The sequence below is a fragment of the Notamacropus eugenii genome, chromosome 1, assembly GCF_028372415.1.
Source record: "Notamacropus eugenii isolate mMacEug1 chromosome 1, mMacEug1.pri_v2, whole genome shotgun sequence".
Taxonomy (NCBI): Eukaryota; Metazoa; Chordata; class Mammalia; order Diprotodontia; family Macropodidae; genus Notamacropus; species Notamacropus eugenii.
In genome coordinates, this window is record NC_092872.1 from 390,688,523 (window position 1) to 390,707,417 (window position 18,895).

Consider the following 18,895-nt stretch of genomic DNA (forward strand, 5'->3'; position numbering starts at 1 on the left):
TTTGCTAACTTTGATTTATACTGCTTCCTGTCACAGTTGTACTCATTCTGTTTTTGCATGACTTCTAACACTATAACAATTCCCACTGACTTTAAAAAAAATTCAAAAATAAGTTAAGACTCTTATCTGTAATTCTGAACTGTCTATGAAAAAGGGTGTTTAAATTACTCTGTTTGGGCACTGGAATTATAGTTCTTAATAAAATGAAAAAAGAAAATCACTAAACAATTACTGAATCTACCGGCTGGTCATTTACAGCTTCATTATTTACAGGGGTTTAGGACACAGTTCACCTAAATCATAGGAGAGAATTAGCATTTTTGCCTTACCGTAAAGTACAAATTAGAAGTTAAAAATGTTTAAGAAATCTGATGATATTTACAGATGTTCAACTGAACTTACAATTGCACACATTACATGTTCTATATACACATAGTAAAATGGTTATGCTCACTGTTGTTAAGAATAGTGTACCCTGGCCAACCCATCAGTTTATTTTCCTAGAAAGATTTGGTAGTATAACTTTCCCTTGGCTTCCCTAGGACATGTTCGTTTAATTTTTTTTCGTAGCTAGTGGACCTTTTTTTAAATGCAGAAAGGGAGAGAGAAAAAAAGAGAGAAAGGAGAGAGAGAGTGAGAAAAAGAAAGAGAAAGAGTAGGCAAGTAGTAGAATTGAATTTAATCTAATTTCAGATGTTGAAGTACAGTACTATTACAGTGTCCAATTGTGCGATGTTTTTTAAGAACTGTATGCATTGATTGGTTGATATAGAAATGCCCAGTTACCCTGTGTAGTTAGTTATTTTAATATATTGGTTTTTCCCCCAAAGTAAAAAATATTCTTATACTGGTTTAAGTGATAGAAACTAAACATATTAGCTTATTCCTTTTGCTGTTCAACATATAAATGCATATATATGTATGTATGTTTATACTGACCTATATATACATATATATATACACACGTGGATATGTTGTAAGTTTGGTTTCCTTTTCTGTTGAGTTTTATGTTAATTTAAGGACTGGAAACTCAATTATTTATTCAAAATGAATATGGTTAGATTTTTCATCAAAATGTGGATCTGGCCTAAAATTAATTGGTTCATTTCCCAGTTACAAATCCACCTTCACTTTCACTAGGCATTGTGCTTTTTTAGCTGACAGTTTGTGTGTGTATGTGTTTGCATGTGTTGTGTGCACATGTGGGTGTGTTCCTTAAGCTTTTAAGCTAGAATATAAAATCTCTCAGAGAGATCTTTCACCTACTTTTCATTTTAGATTGATTTTTAGAAGAATGAGAAGAGAATAGAGAACACCTAAATGACGTTGGAGTTTTTTGTCTCCCAGTTATTAGAGTGAAGAAGAAAGAAAAGTAACATTCCTTATGCAAACACAGAAATATGTTGCACTGGTTTTCAATTCTGAAAATGCATTTCATATTTGCTAGCAGTCATGTACAAGAGATATTTACAGATTGAGATTCAAGATTTTGTTAAAACGTTGCCATTTTAGAGTCAGAATTTGCCCATGAATTTCATAAAGATGAAAAACACCTTAATTGCTGGCTGTCTGGCTGTTTTATGCTCAAAATGAAATATGTTTACTAATAATCATATAATATCAACATTGCCTTTGCACAGATTACTTTTTACAAGTTTGCAAACTTAATCATAAGAAAACAGAATATCCAGACTCATTCTCATTCTTTCCTTCAAGTGCAGCATTAAACTGCTCTCAGGGACTCTCTTCCTAGACACATTAGAGAATAAATCCCAATCAAACAACTGAAGACAAGATGAGTCATTGCTCTCATGTGATTCAAGAGAGTGGTAGTTGGAAGCCAACATAAGATTCATTCTCTTGGGCAACTCTATATTTTCCATTATGAAGTCTTCTCATTACTCCTTTTCCTAACGTCTTCATCCCAACACAACTATGAGCATTTATGGAATATCCTATTTCATTTCCTTTAGAAATAACTTTGTCTACGCAAAGGTCCATTTGGCAGAGAGTAGTTTGCTTTTGTATGCTTCGTTCTAGGTCTGTTTTCTCAATTCCTTCCACACCAGGCATTTTATTGCACCCATAACATGGCAATATTGAGGATTATTATGGCTTTTATGGTAACGGCAGATAGCAGCCCTACTTATAGACTCAGACTCTGGCTTTTCCCTAGAACCATCCTGGCAGAATTCAGTCTATTTGTTTCTTTCATTTGTGTATTTGAGGTAATAAAATACTTTCTCCGTTACATATTGAGTTAGTAGCAGAAGCAGGAAAGGCTATTTAGGAGACGACTAAGAAGAAATCATTTTGGGGGAAAAATAAGTTGGGGTTATCTTGAGTATGCACTGTTTTATGAACCCATGCATAAGAACCTGACCATTTCTTCTGCAAAGTTGTCACCAGAGTGAGACTCAACAAACATAAGAATGGGATTGCCAAAGAATTATCTCAGACTCTGGCCTATCTCTAACCATATACTCAGAAGGTAGGTATGATAGTATGCCACCTTCTGCTAAGAGATAATCTGTTGTCTCAAACTCAGAACAAGATGTCTGTGTGATAAAGCACCATTTCCAACTAATGTTAGAAATCAGCCATAAATAAAAGGACAGATAGGAACTAGCTCATGCAATCTACTGGTGAACCTTGACCCATAGAGCCTTTCATGTCAAATTCTATTTGTATTCTTAAACACAAATGCTGCTTCATTAAAAAAAATAGTGCTCCCTTAGAGGAAAAAACAAAAGAGGAAAAACTAAACTTCTCAAGTCATTTACTCAATAAAGCTCTGTAAAATCAAATTGTTTTCTCCAACGTGGCCCAAATATCAGCCCTTCCATTTTCACATGATTCAAATACAATGGCTTCATTTAGAGGTACAGTCAATGCAACGTAATGTGGCTACTTTCTAAAGGGAGACCTTTATAACTGAGTCTGCCAAGGAAATTCTGCTGTTATTTTTTTCCAGTCTCCATTTTTCCTTTTAAATGGACAGATTTCCACATGCAAAAAGAGAGTATTCTTTCTTAAAACGATCAAAACAATATCTAATCCTTTTACCACTTCTGTGGAAAACATGAAAGTGAACTTCATTACATGTAAGAGGAAAACAGTTTATTGAATCCCCCAACACTTATTTATTAATATAAAGCTTTAATTTTTTCAAAAGAAGCAGCAATCAGATTTCAGAGGCAACAAAGACATGAGAGGACAGTTCACCTTACTACAGCAATGAACAGTGTCTTCATTTAGGAGTACCCCATTCAATTCAGGAAACCTAGTGTGGGAAATTCCACAGAAGTGGCTAGCATGGACTGAGGGGGAAATCCGCCCTGTTTGTCAACTGCATGCCATGATACAAGAAGCAAAGCTCAAGTCAAATTCTTGGTCAAATATCTCAGGTACTACTGATTCTCATAATCTTGCACATTTTTTTCTTACCTCTGAATAAATTGCACATCTAAGTTTCTGTAGGTACAATCCCCCAAAGCCTATGAATTTGCAGACAAATACTGCCCAGTTCATCATTGGCCACTGCACTTTGTTCATATGTGCCCTGGTGGTGTATAGAGCTGATAAGAGACATGCTTGGCTGCTTATATACTTTAAAACTTTTTCTTATAGTTTTAAAAAGCTTTCTCTAGTTTTCCTACTATTCTTTGAAGACTAACCCTGTCCTTTTACATAAAAGGGTATGAACAATTTCTGAAGTCACCTGTGAAATAGTTTTCCTATGAAATGCCCAATCTCTTCAGTTCTACCCCCATCAAAGACCACACTTAAAACAAAAGCAACCATTATCACCAGTCTCCTTTTTCTTAGCACTGGGTGCTCTAACTGTAGTACTTTGCCAACATTTAATGGAGCTAGAGAAGGCAACCTTGGTTTCCCTGACTGCTCAGGCTGACTTCCTTATTATTTGCAAGGGTGGTACTGCATGCCAAATGCCAATCCTTTACCAGTGAAATAACCAAACCTGTGCAAGGTGTTGGGAAATAGTGACTATCATCATCATCATCTTCATCATTCTAACATCGCTTTATGATCTTCAGTACTACTTTCAACTTATGTTGAAAGTATTCTCTGTGAACTATGAACAATCTCTAAGTATAATATCAATCTGACATATTTCTTTCATTTAGAAATCAAACTGTGAAACAGCTAGACATGTCCATTACACAAGGAAATGATTCATATTGCTACTACACCTCATTAAGACTATTTCCCCAATACTTTCCCACTTGTATAGGTTGAGTGAGTTCTAAGCATATAAAACAGAAATGGCATGTCAGAACTGAATTTGGCCATCACGCACCAAATACACTTCTATTTTAACTGGGAAAAAATACATACATCGTAGCATAAAGAAGTGTTTAGCAGAAGCAATCCAAATAGTATGAAATGAACCACAGAATAGGCCAGCAACTAAGGTGTTTTAAAATCATTTTTTTCCTGAAAAGATTTTTTTTTCCAAGTCCCACTTTTGGCTGTACAACCAGTTTGAAGAGAAATCCAGTCTTTTGTTCCCATGAGATGCTACTTTTTAGTTCACATAATAAAGCCAATAGACAATATTGAAGAAGGAAAAAACAACAGGAAAGAATATACGCGACCATCGATCTATGGCATTTACATCAGTCAAGTCGGGGATGGTGATTTTCAGCTGGGAGGCACGTCTCCGTAGTCGGCTCTTCTTCTGTGCCACATGTCGCTCCAGGGCATTGCGACCAAAGCTATGTCTGGGCAAACCAGCTTTCCGGTATTGGATACTTGAAGCATCATAGGCCAACATGGTGCTTCTCGGGTCTCCCAGTCCCATCACTGCTTCAGAGGTGGCCATTTCATTTTTTATTTCAAGGGTGCTCAGTAAGATGTTTTCATGGGGGTCCATCTAGAAAAAAATAAGCACCAGAAAAAGCAATTAGGAAATAAATATCTATGTATTGAGCACTTTTTATGGGTTATATATTGTGCTAGGAGCTGAAAGTTTACAGAGAAGTAAGAGTCACATCCTAAAAAGGTATATAATTTAAGTGGGATGCCAAATGCTTGAAAAATTTAAATTATACGCAACATGATGAAGTGACAGTTGACAGATGATTTGTTAACTGATAATAATTGACATACTACAGGGAAATTCACAAATACAAACATCTAAGAAACTATTTTGTTCATTTGTATAGCCAAGATAAGATGGGTAGAGGGCAAAGTCCCATCTTAAGCCATAGGAATGAGGGTCAAAGGGTTAAATGACTTCCAAGGATCATTAAAAGAATGAATGACAAGGTTCTTGAAATTGAGAGTTCTTAGTGACATAACAGGCAGGTTTGCTTTAATGGAAAGAATACTGAGAGGAGTGGCTGCTATTTGAATGATTTACTTTAGGGCATTGGTCACTCTGTCTAATCTATAATGAGACATTTTCTAATAGGAAGGAAAACATATGTGTACTTTCATTTCATTTTAGGGACTTTCAGTGATGATTATGGCAGGGAAATATCCATCATATATTCCAATAATAAATGTTGGGGAAATTCAGAATGTATTGATTTCTCCCTAAGTTACTGCAACTTTATAATAATAGAAAAATGCTTCTGATGATGGAGTGTAGGCCCAAGTCTATATAGATGTATGGGCCACTGGCAAAGCAAGTGATAGGCTCATGGAGGGTTTAATAACCTAGGATGCTTGAATTGGTATAGTAATAACCATATACTCTGCATATTGTTGCTTACTTAGACCAGTGATGATATCTTTAGATCAGATTGATAAGTGGATTGATAACATAGAACCATAAAAAGAAACTTAAGAATTGTTTTGAAAATTACCAATATAAGTTAACATTAATTCAGGTTTCTACGAAATTCTACCTGGAAGACCAGGCAGCCATCCTCCCACTTGATACATGAAAGGTGTTTCAAATTATCTGGGCTCTTTATCCATCAATGAAAGCTCCTCAGGAGTTGTAGGTCATAATTCATCACTGTGTGCTTCTGAGCATCTTGTGATTTAAGATCATAGATCCAAAGATGGAAGAGACTTCGGAGTCTACCCAGTTCAAGACCTTGGTTTCCCATATAAGAAAACTGGGGCCCAGAACGTAAAGTGACTTGCCCAAGGTCATACAGGCTATAAGTGACAAAAACAAGATCTGACCAAGGTCCTCTGACTCCAAGAGCCATTCTCTTCTCAATGTAGTATGGTGATTGCCTGCCTGGTTAGAGTGGTGATTAAGCGACAGGCTTGCAAAGCATCACCAGGCTCATCATTTGAACCTCTCCAGCCTAGAAGTCCTGCTTAGGCTTGCATTCCATTGCATCATCTTCTTATGGACACTAAATCTCATAATGAGGCACCTGATATGGAATTTGATTGACAATAATCTTATTTAATATAACTAAAAAGGCATAGAGCTCACTGCTACCTTGTTCTGCAGTGTTTTGTAGATTTTTTTTAAAAATGAAGAAAACCTTTTCTAAGTATAAAAACCAAATGATTATACAGAGTAATTAAGAGCAAACAGAAAAATTGAGACCCTTCAAATAAAACACAATTATTAGTACGCATATAGTTTTGCTCACTAGCTGAATATCTCTGGCATGGCTTTGTGACCACTGAGATGGTGCTTTTATTTTGTAATTAGCATGTCACCAGAAAATTTCTCCCAATATCTTTGCCAATAAAGCCAGTACTGTTGTAAGTTTAGACCAAATGTGCTTGTGTAAAAAAATATAAAGCAGCAACAATACTCACAATATTAGCCAAAAGATCTGGGTTAAGGTCTTGGTTCTATTGCTGAGCTATAGAGGGGCAATGACTTGGGGAAAGTCTTGTCTTCTCAAGGCTTAGTTTCCTAAGATGTGAAATGAAGGTGTTGGAGTAATGATTTCCAAAGTCATTTTATCATTAGCATTCCTAGGATCCATAAAGGTAGGACTAATAGATGTGACATAGGGAGAAAAACTGGACTGGGAGTGAGAATGCCAAGCATAACTGAAACATTTGCTAGCAGTAGGAACAATCTTAGCCTCACTTTCTTCATCTGTAAAATGGAAAGATAACACTACTTAACATTCCCCATCTCATTGGGTTGTTTATTTTGAAAACCTAAAAGACCTACAAGAATAAGCATTGTCATAATTATGTAACCAATCCATTTTATATGAATATCATGGAAAGCTATGCTGAAAAAAACAAGATGTCACTCCGGCAAAGGAGCTGAAATAGATATAGAGCTTGGCATTCCTCAGAGACAAACTGGTCCTCTCAGTGACACCAATTGCATCAAAGAAAGGACTAACACCAGTTTATAAGCTGGTGTCATATAAATGGAAGATCCCTGTTACTATGATATACTATGCCTATTAATACTACTAATGCTAACTTCACACATATTATCTCATTTGAACCTCACATTGACCTTGTCAGGTAGGTCATATAGGTATTTACTAACCCCACATTACAAATGAGGAATCTAGGCCTCAGAGAGGTAAAATGACTGACCTATGATTATAGAGTTAGTATCAGAGACAGGATTTGAACCTAGGTCTTTTGGACTTAAAGTCAGTCAGTCAATAAAACATTTATTAAGTGTTTTCACCACCTTCATTTTGCAGCTGAGGAAAATGAGGCCTTGAGAAGGACCTATGGGGGAATCAGGAAAGGCTTCCCGTGGAAGGAAGCCAGGGAAGCCAGGAGGCAGAAATAAGGAAGAGCATTCCAAACATGGGGGACAGCCAAAGAAAATGCCCAGAGTTGGGAGGCAGAGTGTTTGTTTGAAGAACAGCAAGGAGACCAGTGTCACTGTAGCTAGTGTACATGGGGGGGTAGGGAAGAGGGAGGTAGAGGGTATAAAGTGTAGACTGGAAAGGTTAGGGGCAGGTTATGCAGGGCTTTGAATTTCAGAGGATTATATATTTGATCCTGGAGGTGATAGGAAGCCACTGGAGGGGTGTGTGTGTGTGTGTGTGTGTGTGTGTGTGTGTGTGTGTGTGTGTGTGTGTGTGTGTGTGTGTGTGTGTAGTAGGTGACATGGTCAAATATGCACTTTAGGAAGATCATTTTGACAGTTGAGTAGAAGGTAAATTGGAGGTGGGTGGGTGGGGTCGCTCTTACTACACACAGACTATTCAGTAAATGTATTCAGTAAAACCTCTTAGTATGGCAACTCTGGATTATATCTGAACCAGGAAAAAAAATCATTGTTTTCATACAGAGACTCAACGCTGTGTATATACACATATACGTATATGTGTATATATATATGTGTGTGTGTGTGTGTGTGTGTGTGTGTGTGTGTGTGTGTGTATGTGTATACACATATAGATGATACTAAATCATGAAGCATATACTGGAGAGAGGGGTACATAAGACTATTCCACTTTTTAACTGAAGTACACAGAGGAGCTAACTACAACATTCACTGTTAACATATTAGCTATGTTGACCTCCAATATACACCTCCCTCTTCCTCAGTTAATTTCTCCTTGTAAGCTCTACCCTTTCTCCATAACAGTCTATGTATAAGCTCTGTGGGCATTTTTCTTCTTTTCCTATATGTGGTTTTTTAAAAGAATGTTTTTTTTTCTTCCGCGCTTAATACAATTTTATTTTTTCCAATTACATGTAAAGATAGTTTTCAACATTCATTTTAAGATTTTGAGTTCTAAATATTTTTCTCCCACCCTTCCCCAAATTGGTAAGCAACTTGATATAGGCAATATATGTACAATTATATTAAGCGTATTTCCACATTGGTCATGCTGTGAAAGAGTAATCAGAACAGAGGGGGAAAACCTCAAGATAGAAAAAGCAAAAAACCCAGTAAATGTTAAACTTCAATCTGCATTCACACTCCATAGTTGTTTCTCTGGGTGTGAACAGCATTTTCTATCATGAATCTTTTGGGATTGTATTAGATCACTGTATTTCTGAGAAGAGCTAAGTCTATCTAAGTTGGTCATCACATAATTTTGCTGTTACTGTGTACAATGTTCTCCTGGTTCTGCTCACTTCATTCAGCATCAGTTCATATATTTCTAGGTTTTTCTGAAATTCACCTGCTCACCATTTCTTATAGTACAATAGTATTTGATTGCAATCATATACCACAGCTTGTTCAGTCACTCCCCCGAGGATGGGCATCCCCTCAAGTTCCAATTTTCTGTCACCACAAAAAAAAAAAAACTGCTATATTTTTTGTAGATATAAGTCCCTTTGCTTTTTCTTTGATCTCTTTGGGACATAGATTAAGTAGTGGTATTGTTGTGTCAAAGGGTATGCACAGTTTTATAGCCCTTTGGATGCAGTTCCAAATTGTTCTCCAGAATGCTTGGACTAGCTCTGAATTGTGCATTAGGGTCCTTATTTTTCCACATCCTCCACAGAATGTCCTGTTTCTTTTTTGTCACATTGTCCCAAAGAATGTTTTTATTTTTTAAAAACAATTGACATTTTAAAAAATATCTAAGTTTCCTCCTTGCCTGCACTCCTGCCCTTTGAGAAGGCAAAAACTTCAATATATTATACATGTATAGTCATGCAAAATATATTTTCATATTAACCACATTGCAAAAGAGAATGAAAACCAAAAATAAATAAGTAAATATAAGAAAGATTAAGAAAGTAAAAAAAAAAGTATGGTTTGATCTGCATTCAGATTCCATTAGTTCTTTCTCTGGAGGTAGAGGGTATTTTTCATCATAAGTCCTGAATTGTTTTTATCATTATATTGTTGAGAAAAGCTAAGCCATTCACAGTTAATCATCCTACAATATTGCTATTACTGTATACAATGTTTTCCTAGTTCTGCTTACCTCACTTTGAATCAGTTCGTATAAGTTTTCCAGGGATTTCTTAAATCACCTTGCTCATCATTTCTTATAGCATAATAATATTCCATTACAATCATATACCACAACTTAATCAGTCATTCCCTACTTGATGAGAAATCTCTTCAATTTCTAGGGAAATTTTTCATTGGCTCAACACTTTATAAGAAAGAATGAGGGTATCCTTTAATTTTTTTATCTTCTTTATGGAATATATGTGGATGCTTCCATGTTGGATAGCATTATCTGCTCACAGAATAAAACCTGACAAAAAAAAGTAAGGGTTGAATACCATACTAACTTTCAGAATAGAGATAGTTTAAATAATTGTTTAGTTTAAAGGGGGTAGGAGATGATCTGTTCCTGGCTTATTGAACTGGATTTGACGACTTCCTCTGGATTTTAAGGGCAAAAACAGCATGACTACAAGACAGAAAAAATAAACTATTTTTGTTTTGTTATGATGAGCTAAAGGAAAACAAACACAAAATAACTGCATAGCTTTGAAAGATTTAAGAATACTTGATCAACAAAATGACCAACTATGATTACAGAGACTGTTGATGAAGAATGTTATTCACCTCTTGACAGAGAAGGGATGGGCTTCCAAGATGCAGAATGAAATACATTTTTTGACCTGGTCAAATGTAGGAATTTTTTTTGTTTTACTATCCACATTTGTTATAAATATTTTGTTATTTTTTTCAGTGCAGGGAGGCAGATGGGAAAAAAGATGTATGTTTTTAATTGAAAAAAATTAAAAAGAGAAAAAAAAAGTCCATACTACAAAGGTGGCATATCTAGTTTTATTTCTCTTTGGTCACTTACTGGATGTGTGATCATAGGAAAATTACTTAATCTAAGGTTCACATGTAAACTGGACTTTAGCAGGTCAACTCTTAAGGATCCTTGAAGATCCATGACTTATTTATAATCCCCTGTTATTTATTTGATGTATTTTTAGAACAGCATGTACATGTGCCTGTTTTAAGGCAATGGAATTATCCTAATGGAGGTATGATGTACTGTATTTTCCTATGACAAATGGAAACCTGGGGGTGAATATAGATACAGATATGAAACAAGAAGTCTTTTAAATTTCTTGAAGTCAGTAAATGGAGAGGTTTCTCAAAGATGTTCAGTGATGGCCTTAGTGGTAGATATTCAAACATTCCATGGAGAAATATATGGGCATTGGGATGAGGGAAGAGAAGGGGAAGAAGCTTAGGCTTAATTTTATACTGAAAGTGGATTTCAAGTTGCATAAAGTAGAGGTACCCTCAAAAAGATAGAGTGGTGGAAAAGAGGTTGGACAGCTCCCTCATAATAGGCTATGTCAGTAAGATGTACTTATAGCCTCATTTCAGTTTACTGGGGATTTGCCTACAGGAACTGTCCCAGGTTCTCTCCAAACCTGCCTTTGCCAGGATTATTGACATTGTTTATATGGATGGTTTCCAATGAATCCAATATTTTGCACTGGATTTCACTTAGGCACTGGAAACACAAGCAACCACTTGCTTGGCCATTTTACAGTTGTTTAGTCTTCGGTCAGCAAGCTAAATGACTGACTAAAAGAGCCAGTTGTGTTTGAATGGATCAGATTTACAAAATGTCTATATGAAATCGATCATATTGTCTGTAAAGATACTTAAGAGCCTGTATCCTCTACAGTAACTCTGAATGAGGATTTTCATTCTAGTGATACAGCTTTCCAGTTTACGATGCCCACTATATTCACCAAGTGAGTTGTTTAAATGACTAAATTGGCTATCAAGCAGGAAGGCAAGTGAATAAATCATTCACATGAATAAAACCACATGACAAATGCCCCAGATTTTAAGTGTTCTAATGAACACCTGCTCTCCAAGGTTCAGATTTGGCCTAAGAAAAACTAAAGCACAAATCTTCTTGACATATAGCCTAAGCTCTGACTTGTGGTCCACTGCCTAAAAAAACACATGCAAATAAAATAATTCTTTTCTAAAACTTCCCTTCCCCTCCCATCCTACTCCTGGAGTCAATCGTCCCTTCAGTGGATTTCCTGTGCTTATCAATTTAAAAATAGTTTCTAAAAAATCTGAGAAAACAAGCTGACTCCCTTTCTAAAGATCCCTATTATTTTTACTATGACTTCATATAGTAGTGTGTGAACTACCACAGTGCTTACAACAGTCCACCAGCTGTCTCATATGAACTGAAAGTATTTTTCTCCATGCCTCTTGAAATAAAGTATTTTTTTCCAGATCCTGACTACTGAAATTTCTGCTACATTAACAGAATAATTGGATTATATAAATTTTCCAGGTCTTTCTCCTTACCATCTTTTCCCTTTTTCTGATGAAAAAAAAAGTTTGGTGAAAAATAATGATAGCTAATATTTATATAGCACTTGATAGTGTGCAAAAGTGAGTTAAATGTTATCTCATTTGATCCCTTGAGAAATATTCTACTTTACTTAAAAGGCTGAATGCTCATACCTACAGAAGTTGTAATTCTTAGTATAACAAAGATTGATCCCTATTCATACACAATACTTGAGTTGCAAGAGGTTCACCTCCAAGTTTTCCTCTTAGGTGAACTTTAATTACAAAAAAGTGTTCACTAAAGCTATCCCTGACCTTGCATTATCTCACTTTGGTATATAGACAGTCTCATTTGGTGACAACCCACTGCATGTCCATTTATTTCTAGGGCTTTTCTTGAATGTCTGTTCAAGATTGCTACTCTTCCTATGCAGCTCTGAGTGACAATTCAATGTTTACAAGCCCTGGAAATATTTCAACTGCTATATTACCACCTCAAGCTTCCCAGAAAGGCTGACAATGTGAACTTCTGAACTTATTCAGGAAACTTTACAGTTTCAAATTAGAGTGAGTGATGAGTGGGTGAATGATTTTGCTTTATATCTGACTGATTCACTGATCTCCTCCATGAAACGCCATCAAGACCTAAGTGACACTTGAAAGACAATGATAATGAATTATCAGTTCTCTGGGAATATCCAAAGTTCTCATTCCAAAGGAAAAAAAAAGAAAATATGCTACAACTGCCTAAACCATGCTCAAGATGACAGGAGGTGAACAAAAGTTCACACAACTGAAAATGAAATGAGAAATCAAGGTGAGTCAACCAGTGTCTCTAACTTTTCCAAATCTTGCAGTCTAAAACATCAAAAGAATGAAAAGAAGTAGTGAAATAGGCAGGGGTTAAGATACTAATAGCTAACAATTATATAGCACCCGCTGTGGGCCAGGTACTTTAAAATTATTGTCTCCTTTGATCCTTACAACAACCTTCAGAAGTAGGTGCTATTATAATCCTCATTTTACCAATGAGGAAACTGAGGCAAGCAGAGATTAAGTGAATTGCTCAGGAGGTTATCCAAGTAGTAAATATCTATTGCTAGATTGGAACTCAGGGCTTCCTGACTTCAGGCCCAGTGTTCTTATTCCCTGTGATACCCAATGACCTCTAAGGATTTAGTTTGAAGATGATGATCAAACTTTACAGATTTTTGTGTGCCTGGAAGTAGGAGAATAGTCTCATTTGACCAAGGCCAGTTGTAAACTATGGTGAATTTATTTATTTCCTGCTTTATGTAATATAATTTAGGAAATTTGTTACTTATGGGATATATTAGTAAATCAGTTAGTTAACCAACAAGTGTTTATTAAACACTATGTATCAGGCACAGTGCTAAATGTTGGGGATATATACAAAAGCAAGAATAGTCCCTATTCTCAAGGAGCTCACATTCTAATGACAGAGACAACACATAATTAGCTTGTTATATATGTGCATACACATATGTACATGTGTGTATATATACACATATGTGTATGTGTGTATATGTGTGTGTTTATTTATAAAATAGATGAAAGATATTTTCAGATGGTAAGACAGTAAAAGCTGAGGGACAGTCAAAGACTTCTGAGGAAGATAGAATGTGATCTCAGACTTAAAAGATAGTTGGAAAAACTAAGAGATACAGGTGAGGAAGGAGAGTATTCCAGGGATGGGGAACAACTGATTCAAAGACACAAAGACAGGAGATGGAATGTTATGTTTGTGGAACAGCAAATACTGTTGGACTGTCAAAGACACATGGTGGAGTAATAAGAAAACTGAAAAAATAGAAAAGGGTCAGATTGTGAAAACTTTAAATGCCAAACAGAGGACTTTATATATTTCATCCTGGAAATAATAGGGGGCTATTAAAATTTATCGAGCAGGAGGATAACATGGGCAGACCTACACTTAGGTAGGAATTTACTTTGGCAGCTGAGTGGAGGATAGATTGGAAAGGGAAGAGACTTGAAGCGGGGAGACCAATTAAAAGGCCATTTCAATAATATGGGTGAAAGTTAATGAGGTCCTTAATTAGGACTCCCATGAGTAGAAAGGAGGAGAACATGCACATAAGAATGTCGTGAAGGAAGAAACAAAATTTGGCAACATACTGCATATATATGGGGTAGATGAGAGTGAGGATTCAAGTACAACACCTATGTTGTCATCGTGGAGAACTGTAAAGATGACAAGGCCTGACAGAAAGAGGGAAGCTCACATTGGGTCTGGGAACTATTTTCAAAAATCTCCTCTCATAATAACCCTGGCAAGTAGTCATACACACTTTGCTTAGAGACATCTAGTGAGTGGGAATCTATGACCTACCAAGCAAATATTTCACCTTTAGATAGGACTAATTTCCTCATATCAACTAGTAACAAATTCTCAACAATTTCTATCTATTACTAGATAGAGACAGAACTAGGGAGAAGAAGAAAAGAAAGACCAAGATGACTTTCAGATAAGTAAGAATTTATGCAGGACTCTGCAATGAGAAAGCAGCTAACATATGTGAGTTGACTAGTTGGCTGATGCTATTTTCTTAAAAAAAAAATCTATCTCTGGTCCAACTAATGTATGTGTTGATGGCTTCCTACACTTCCTTTTCAAACAATACAATTTAAGTCCAGAAGAGGTTCAGTGTTTTAGAGGGAATGACACCCATAAGTTCTAATAAAAGCCTTGGCATCAACAAGCTAAAGACCTTAGGCAAGTAGTTGTAGTAGTACTAGTAGTAGTAGTAGTAGTAGTAGTAGTTGCAACAACTAAGGTTTGTATGGTGTTTCAAAGTTTTCAGAGTGCTTTTCATAATAGCCCTGTGAAACAGGTGCTATTATTTTATCCATTTTACAGATGAGGTAAATGAGGCTGAGAGGAATTAAGTGACTTGCCTAGTCATTATGTGATTAGCCAATTCTGAGGCAGAATTTGAACTCAGGTCTTCCAGTATCCAATTCCATTGTTCTAATCACTGTGCAACCTAGCTGCAAGTGCTTTAATAATTCCCTTCTACATAAATTTACAGCTTACAAGGCATTTTCCTCATAACAAATCTTTGAGTTATATTTGCATATCATGTTCGTTTCACAGAGAAGAAAACTGAAATCTAGGAAGGTGAAGTACTTGGTCCACAGTTACATAGTCATTAGTAGGCATCAGAGCTGGAATCAAAACATAAGTCTTTTGACTTCGAGTCTAATGTTTATATATTTTTTCTTGTTTAAAGCTCCAATATTATTTCTAAAACACTGCATTAGGAAACTAATGTTGGTTTCTTCTCCTTTAAAGTCAGTGTTAGGATGATCCCTTAAACTCCTAGCATTCTATGATATTTTTAATTTTTAGGTTGCAAATAGTCTGCTATTTTCCTTTAAACTAATTTGCAATTAGTTATGTAATGTACTGAGGAAGAGAGGAATCAAAGAAAGGTAAGATTTACTCCAGGATTTCATCAGACAGGGAATTCTAGAGTCTCAGATGCTGAGCAAACCATTACTGTTTGTGATTAAGATTCCTTCTGCTCCATTTGTTCTCATTTCATCCAATTAATTTCTCTTAGAATTTGATTCCTCTCTGTCCATTTGGTCCCTCAAGATCCCCTTATCTTTGAATGCAATCTGTGACAGACTTGACACACACTTTTTTGTGAGTTAAGATTTTCTTTTGAGAGAGCATTTTATAATTGTTTCTCTTACAAATAAATTGTCATTCATAAGATGTGTGTACACATAGATATAATACATTTTTTGAAAAGGCTAGGTTTGTCTCCAGGATCTCAACCTTAAATAACCAAAAATCCAACTATTCATATTTCTATAATAATAACATATTTCAATTACTTTTTCTGAAGGTTTACAAGTTTCCTCACAAGACTACCATGAAAAAGGCCATGCAAGTATTATTATTATCCCCATTTTACAGAGAGGCTCCAGGAGATAAAGTATCAGTCAAAATTTGTACCCACATCTCTTAATTTGGAGTCCAGTTCTTTACACACGCAGTCCCTGAATAAGGCACAGCCTAATCGATTCAACATAAATTGAAGACAAAATAAACATAGAGAAACCTGTTTATATTATTTAAAAGCTATTTTTTTTAAATTTGGGGCATGTTCTGTGTCCTAAAAAAGACTCAAAGAAATAAATGCAGACTCTGACTCAAACCTCATATAGTATAGAGATTCTTGAGTTTATATTTTCCTTAGTAGGTTCAGACATATTAATTCATTATGGTGATGCTTCACTAGACTTTTCCAAATAGACCTTTTCATATTTACTCTTTTCTAATCTATTTTCCTGCTCCAAATAAGAAATATGGAATCCAAAGAGAGACTTAGAAAGCTAGCATTAAATGATTTTAATAGAACCTCTTTCTATCCTCAAACCCATGAATAGAGAGTGAGGCAGCTTCTAGTCAATTTTTCACTCTTACACCCTAGGAACCACAGTGGAAGGAAGAGAAGTCTGTAATTTGGTAGATAGATGAACCAGGTGAGGCTTCAACAATGATTGGTAAATTGTGACTGGCCTATTGGGAACTCACGGTTTAATTCTAAACCTGAGAAGAAGCACTGCATAGTGGAAAGAGAAATGGATTCAGCATCTGATGACCTGGGCTGTATTCCTACCACTGGCACTTACTGATTTTATGACTCTGGTCAAAGCAGTTACTGCTTAAGCTTCAGTTTCCTCAGCCTTAAAACAGGACTGCTATTATCTGCCTTACCTACTTTAATGAGTTGATGTGAGGATCAATGGGCATATTGGATTTAAAACATTTTGTAAACTTTGAAACTCTGTTTAAATGGAGCCTGTTATCATCTGTTTTGTGGATCAGTGTGCTGTACTTATGTCTGAAACATTAAAAGAAATAGATGGCTTCCAAAGAGTTGGGACAATGCTCAATGGGTAACGTGAAAATTTATGGTCAAGAATTTCATTAGAGTAATTTTCATGAGTAAATTTGGATGGATTATAATTTGTACTGGGGCAGAGTATACAAGATAATGAAATCACAATTCCAATGAAGGGTTATTCTATTCAACAAATTCAACATTAATTATTTACTATGTGATAGGTGCTTAGCACTAGGTGCTGAGGATACAAACACAGAAATGAAATGGCTCCTGCCTTCGATGTACTTACATTCTCCTGGAAAATATAAGATGTGCATCGATAACAAATTTAAGAAAGGGGAGAGTATTAAGTGAGAGGTTCAGGAATGGTTACCCCAGTGAGGGTAGAAGCAGATATGATTCTTGCATTACAGACCTGGGCAAGATGTGGGGAGATCAAATGTTGAGCTCAAACAAGAGCTCATAGTACAGATTATCCTAAGTCTTTCTAGAACCTTAGAATCCCTCTGCATTTCTCTTGTACCCAGACTTTGGACCTGAAAAGCCCTATATGAACATTAATTTGGCTCAGTAGTCTGAGAGATTGTTCTCATATTTACAGACTATCTAACACGCCTACTAATGTAGCATCCTTAGAAGCAGAAAGAGTTTGGATTCTGAAAGGATCTTGGCAGGATCAACTCTGGGCTGACAGCCAAGAGCCCCAGGCTTAATTCCTAGCTCCCACAAGGTAATGTGACATTGGGAAAGAAAATGCCAAAACTCTTCCCATCTTAGTGTCACTATCTGAAAATCTCTTTTCTCTAGAGGATATATATCAGAGTAGTTAAAGTAATCTCCAGCTTTATTTTTTTTACAGTCTCAAATTATTCCTCTTCTTCATAGGCTAAGGACACACGCATATGTAGGACCTTCTGCACAAAGAGACTCCTGGAACATCTAACTAATATGCTTTTGAAAAGTGAAAAGGGGATTGTTCAGTTGTGCCAAGGTCCATCGAACATGCCCACCTTTCTCATATCTGTTTTAATGGTTTATCTTCAGCTTTGAAAAGACACACACATACACACACACAGACACACACACACACACACACACACACACAGAGAAACCAACAGTATCTGGTGTCTATGTTAGCATGAGAGGCAGCAAATAAAAGCGACCTACTTTTTGTCATATACCATTAATTCAATACACAAATTAATGTGCTTGAAACACTCTGATGAAACATCTTTTAAGGACATTGATATGCTGTTGAGATGAAGCAAAAATGTCTCACTAACTATGGTATCTACGTAGCACAGTGCCTGGCACATAGTAAACACTTACTAAATGCTCATTGACTGAGGACTGACAATAGAAAACATAAGTACCAGCCAAATCCCTTCATAGCAGATACCAAAATAATAATTACATTTGCATTACAAAAGTGATTTTTGCATCCCACACAACAGATTTCTTTGATTCAGATTGACTGGGCTTCAAAGAACTGTAGAGATTATTTAGTTCAGCCTTTTACATAGGAACTGAAATGGTTTTTTCCAGGGCACGATAAAGTGTCAAAGGATTCATATTTACATTGCCTGACTCCCAGTGCAAGTACAATTGACATGTGCATGAGACAACTGTTCCATGAGAATACATTGGGAACTATTGGGATTGTGAATAACTCATAGGATGAGAGAACTTAGACCTGATATTTTCTTTTGGAACCGTATAGTTCAATACTTTTCTTATACTGATCAGGGAATTTGAACACATAGATATTCAATGACTCGCCCAAGGTCAAACAGGTGGCTTCAGTCAAGACTCAAACTAAGGACCTCAGGCTGAAAATATAGGTATATTTCTG

At 36.0% G+C, this 18,895-nt stretch overlaps 1 protein-coding gene across 2 annotated transcripts in view; it reads right to left on the reverse strand.

The window, feature by feature from the left end:
• Positions 1–4,462: 4,462 nt before the first annotated feature.
• Positions 4,463–18,895, reverse strand: part of GABRB2 (gamma-aminobutyric acid type A receptor subunit beta2) — a 232,852-nt gene continuing 218,419 nt past the window's right edge. For both annotated transcript variants that reach the window (XM_072630897.1, XM_072630898.1), the window contains one exon: positions 4,463–4,897. In XM_072630897.1, coding sequence (XP_072486998.1) covers positions 4,550–4,897 — 348 coding nt within the window. In that variant the 3' untranslated portion in view covers positions 4,463–4,549. The remainder of the gene's footprint in view (positions 4,898–18,895) is intronic.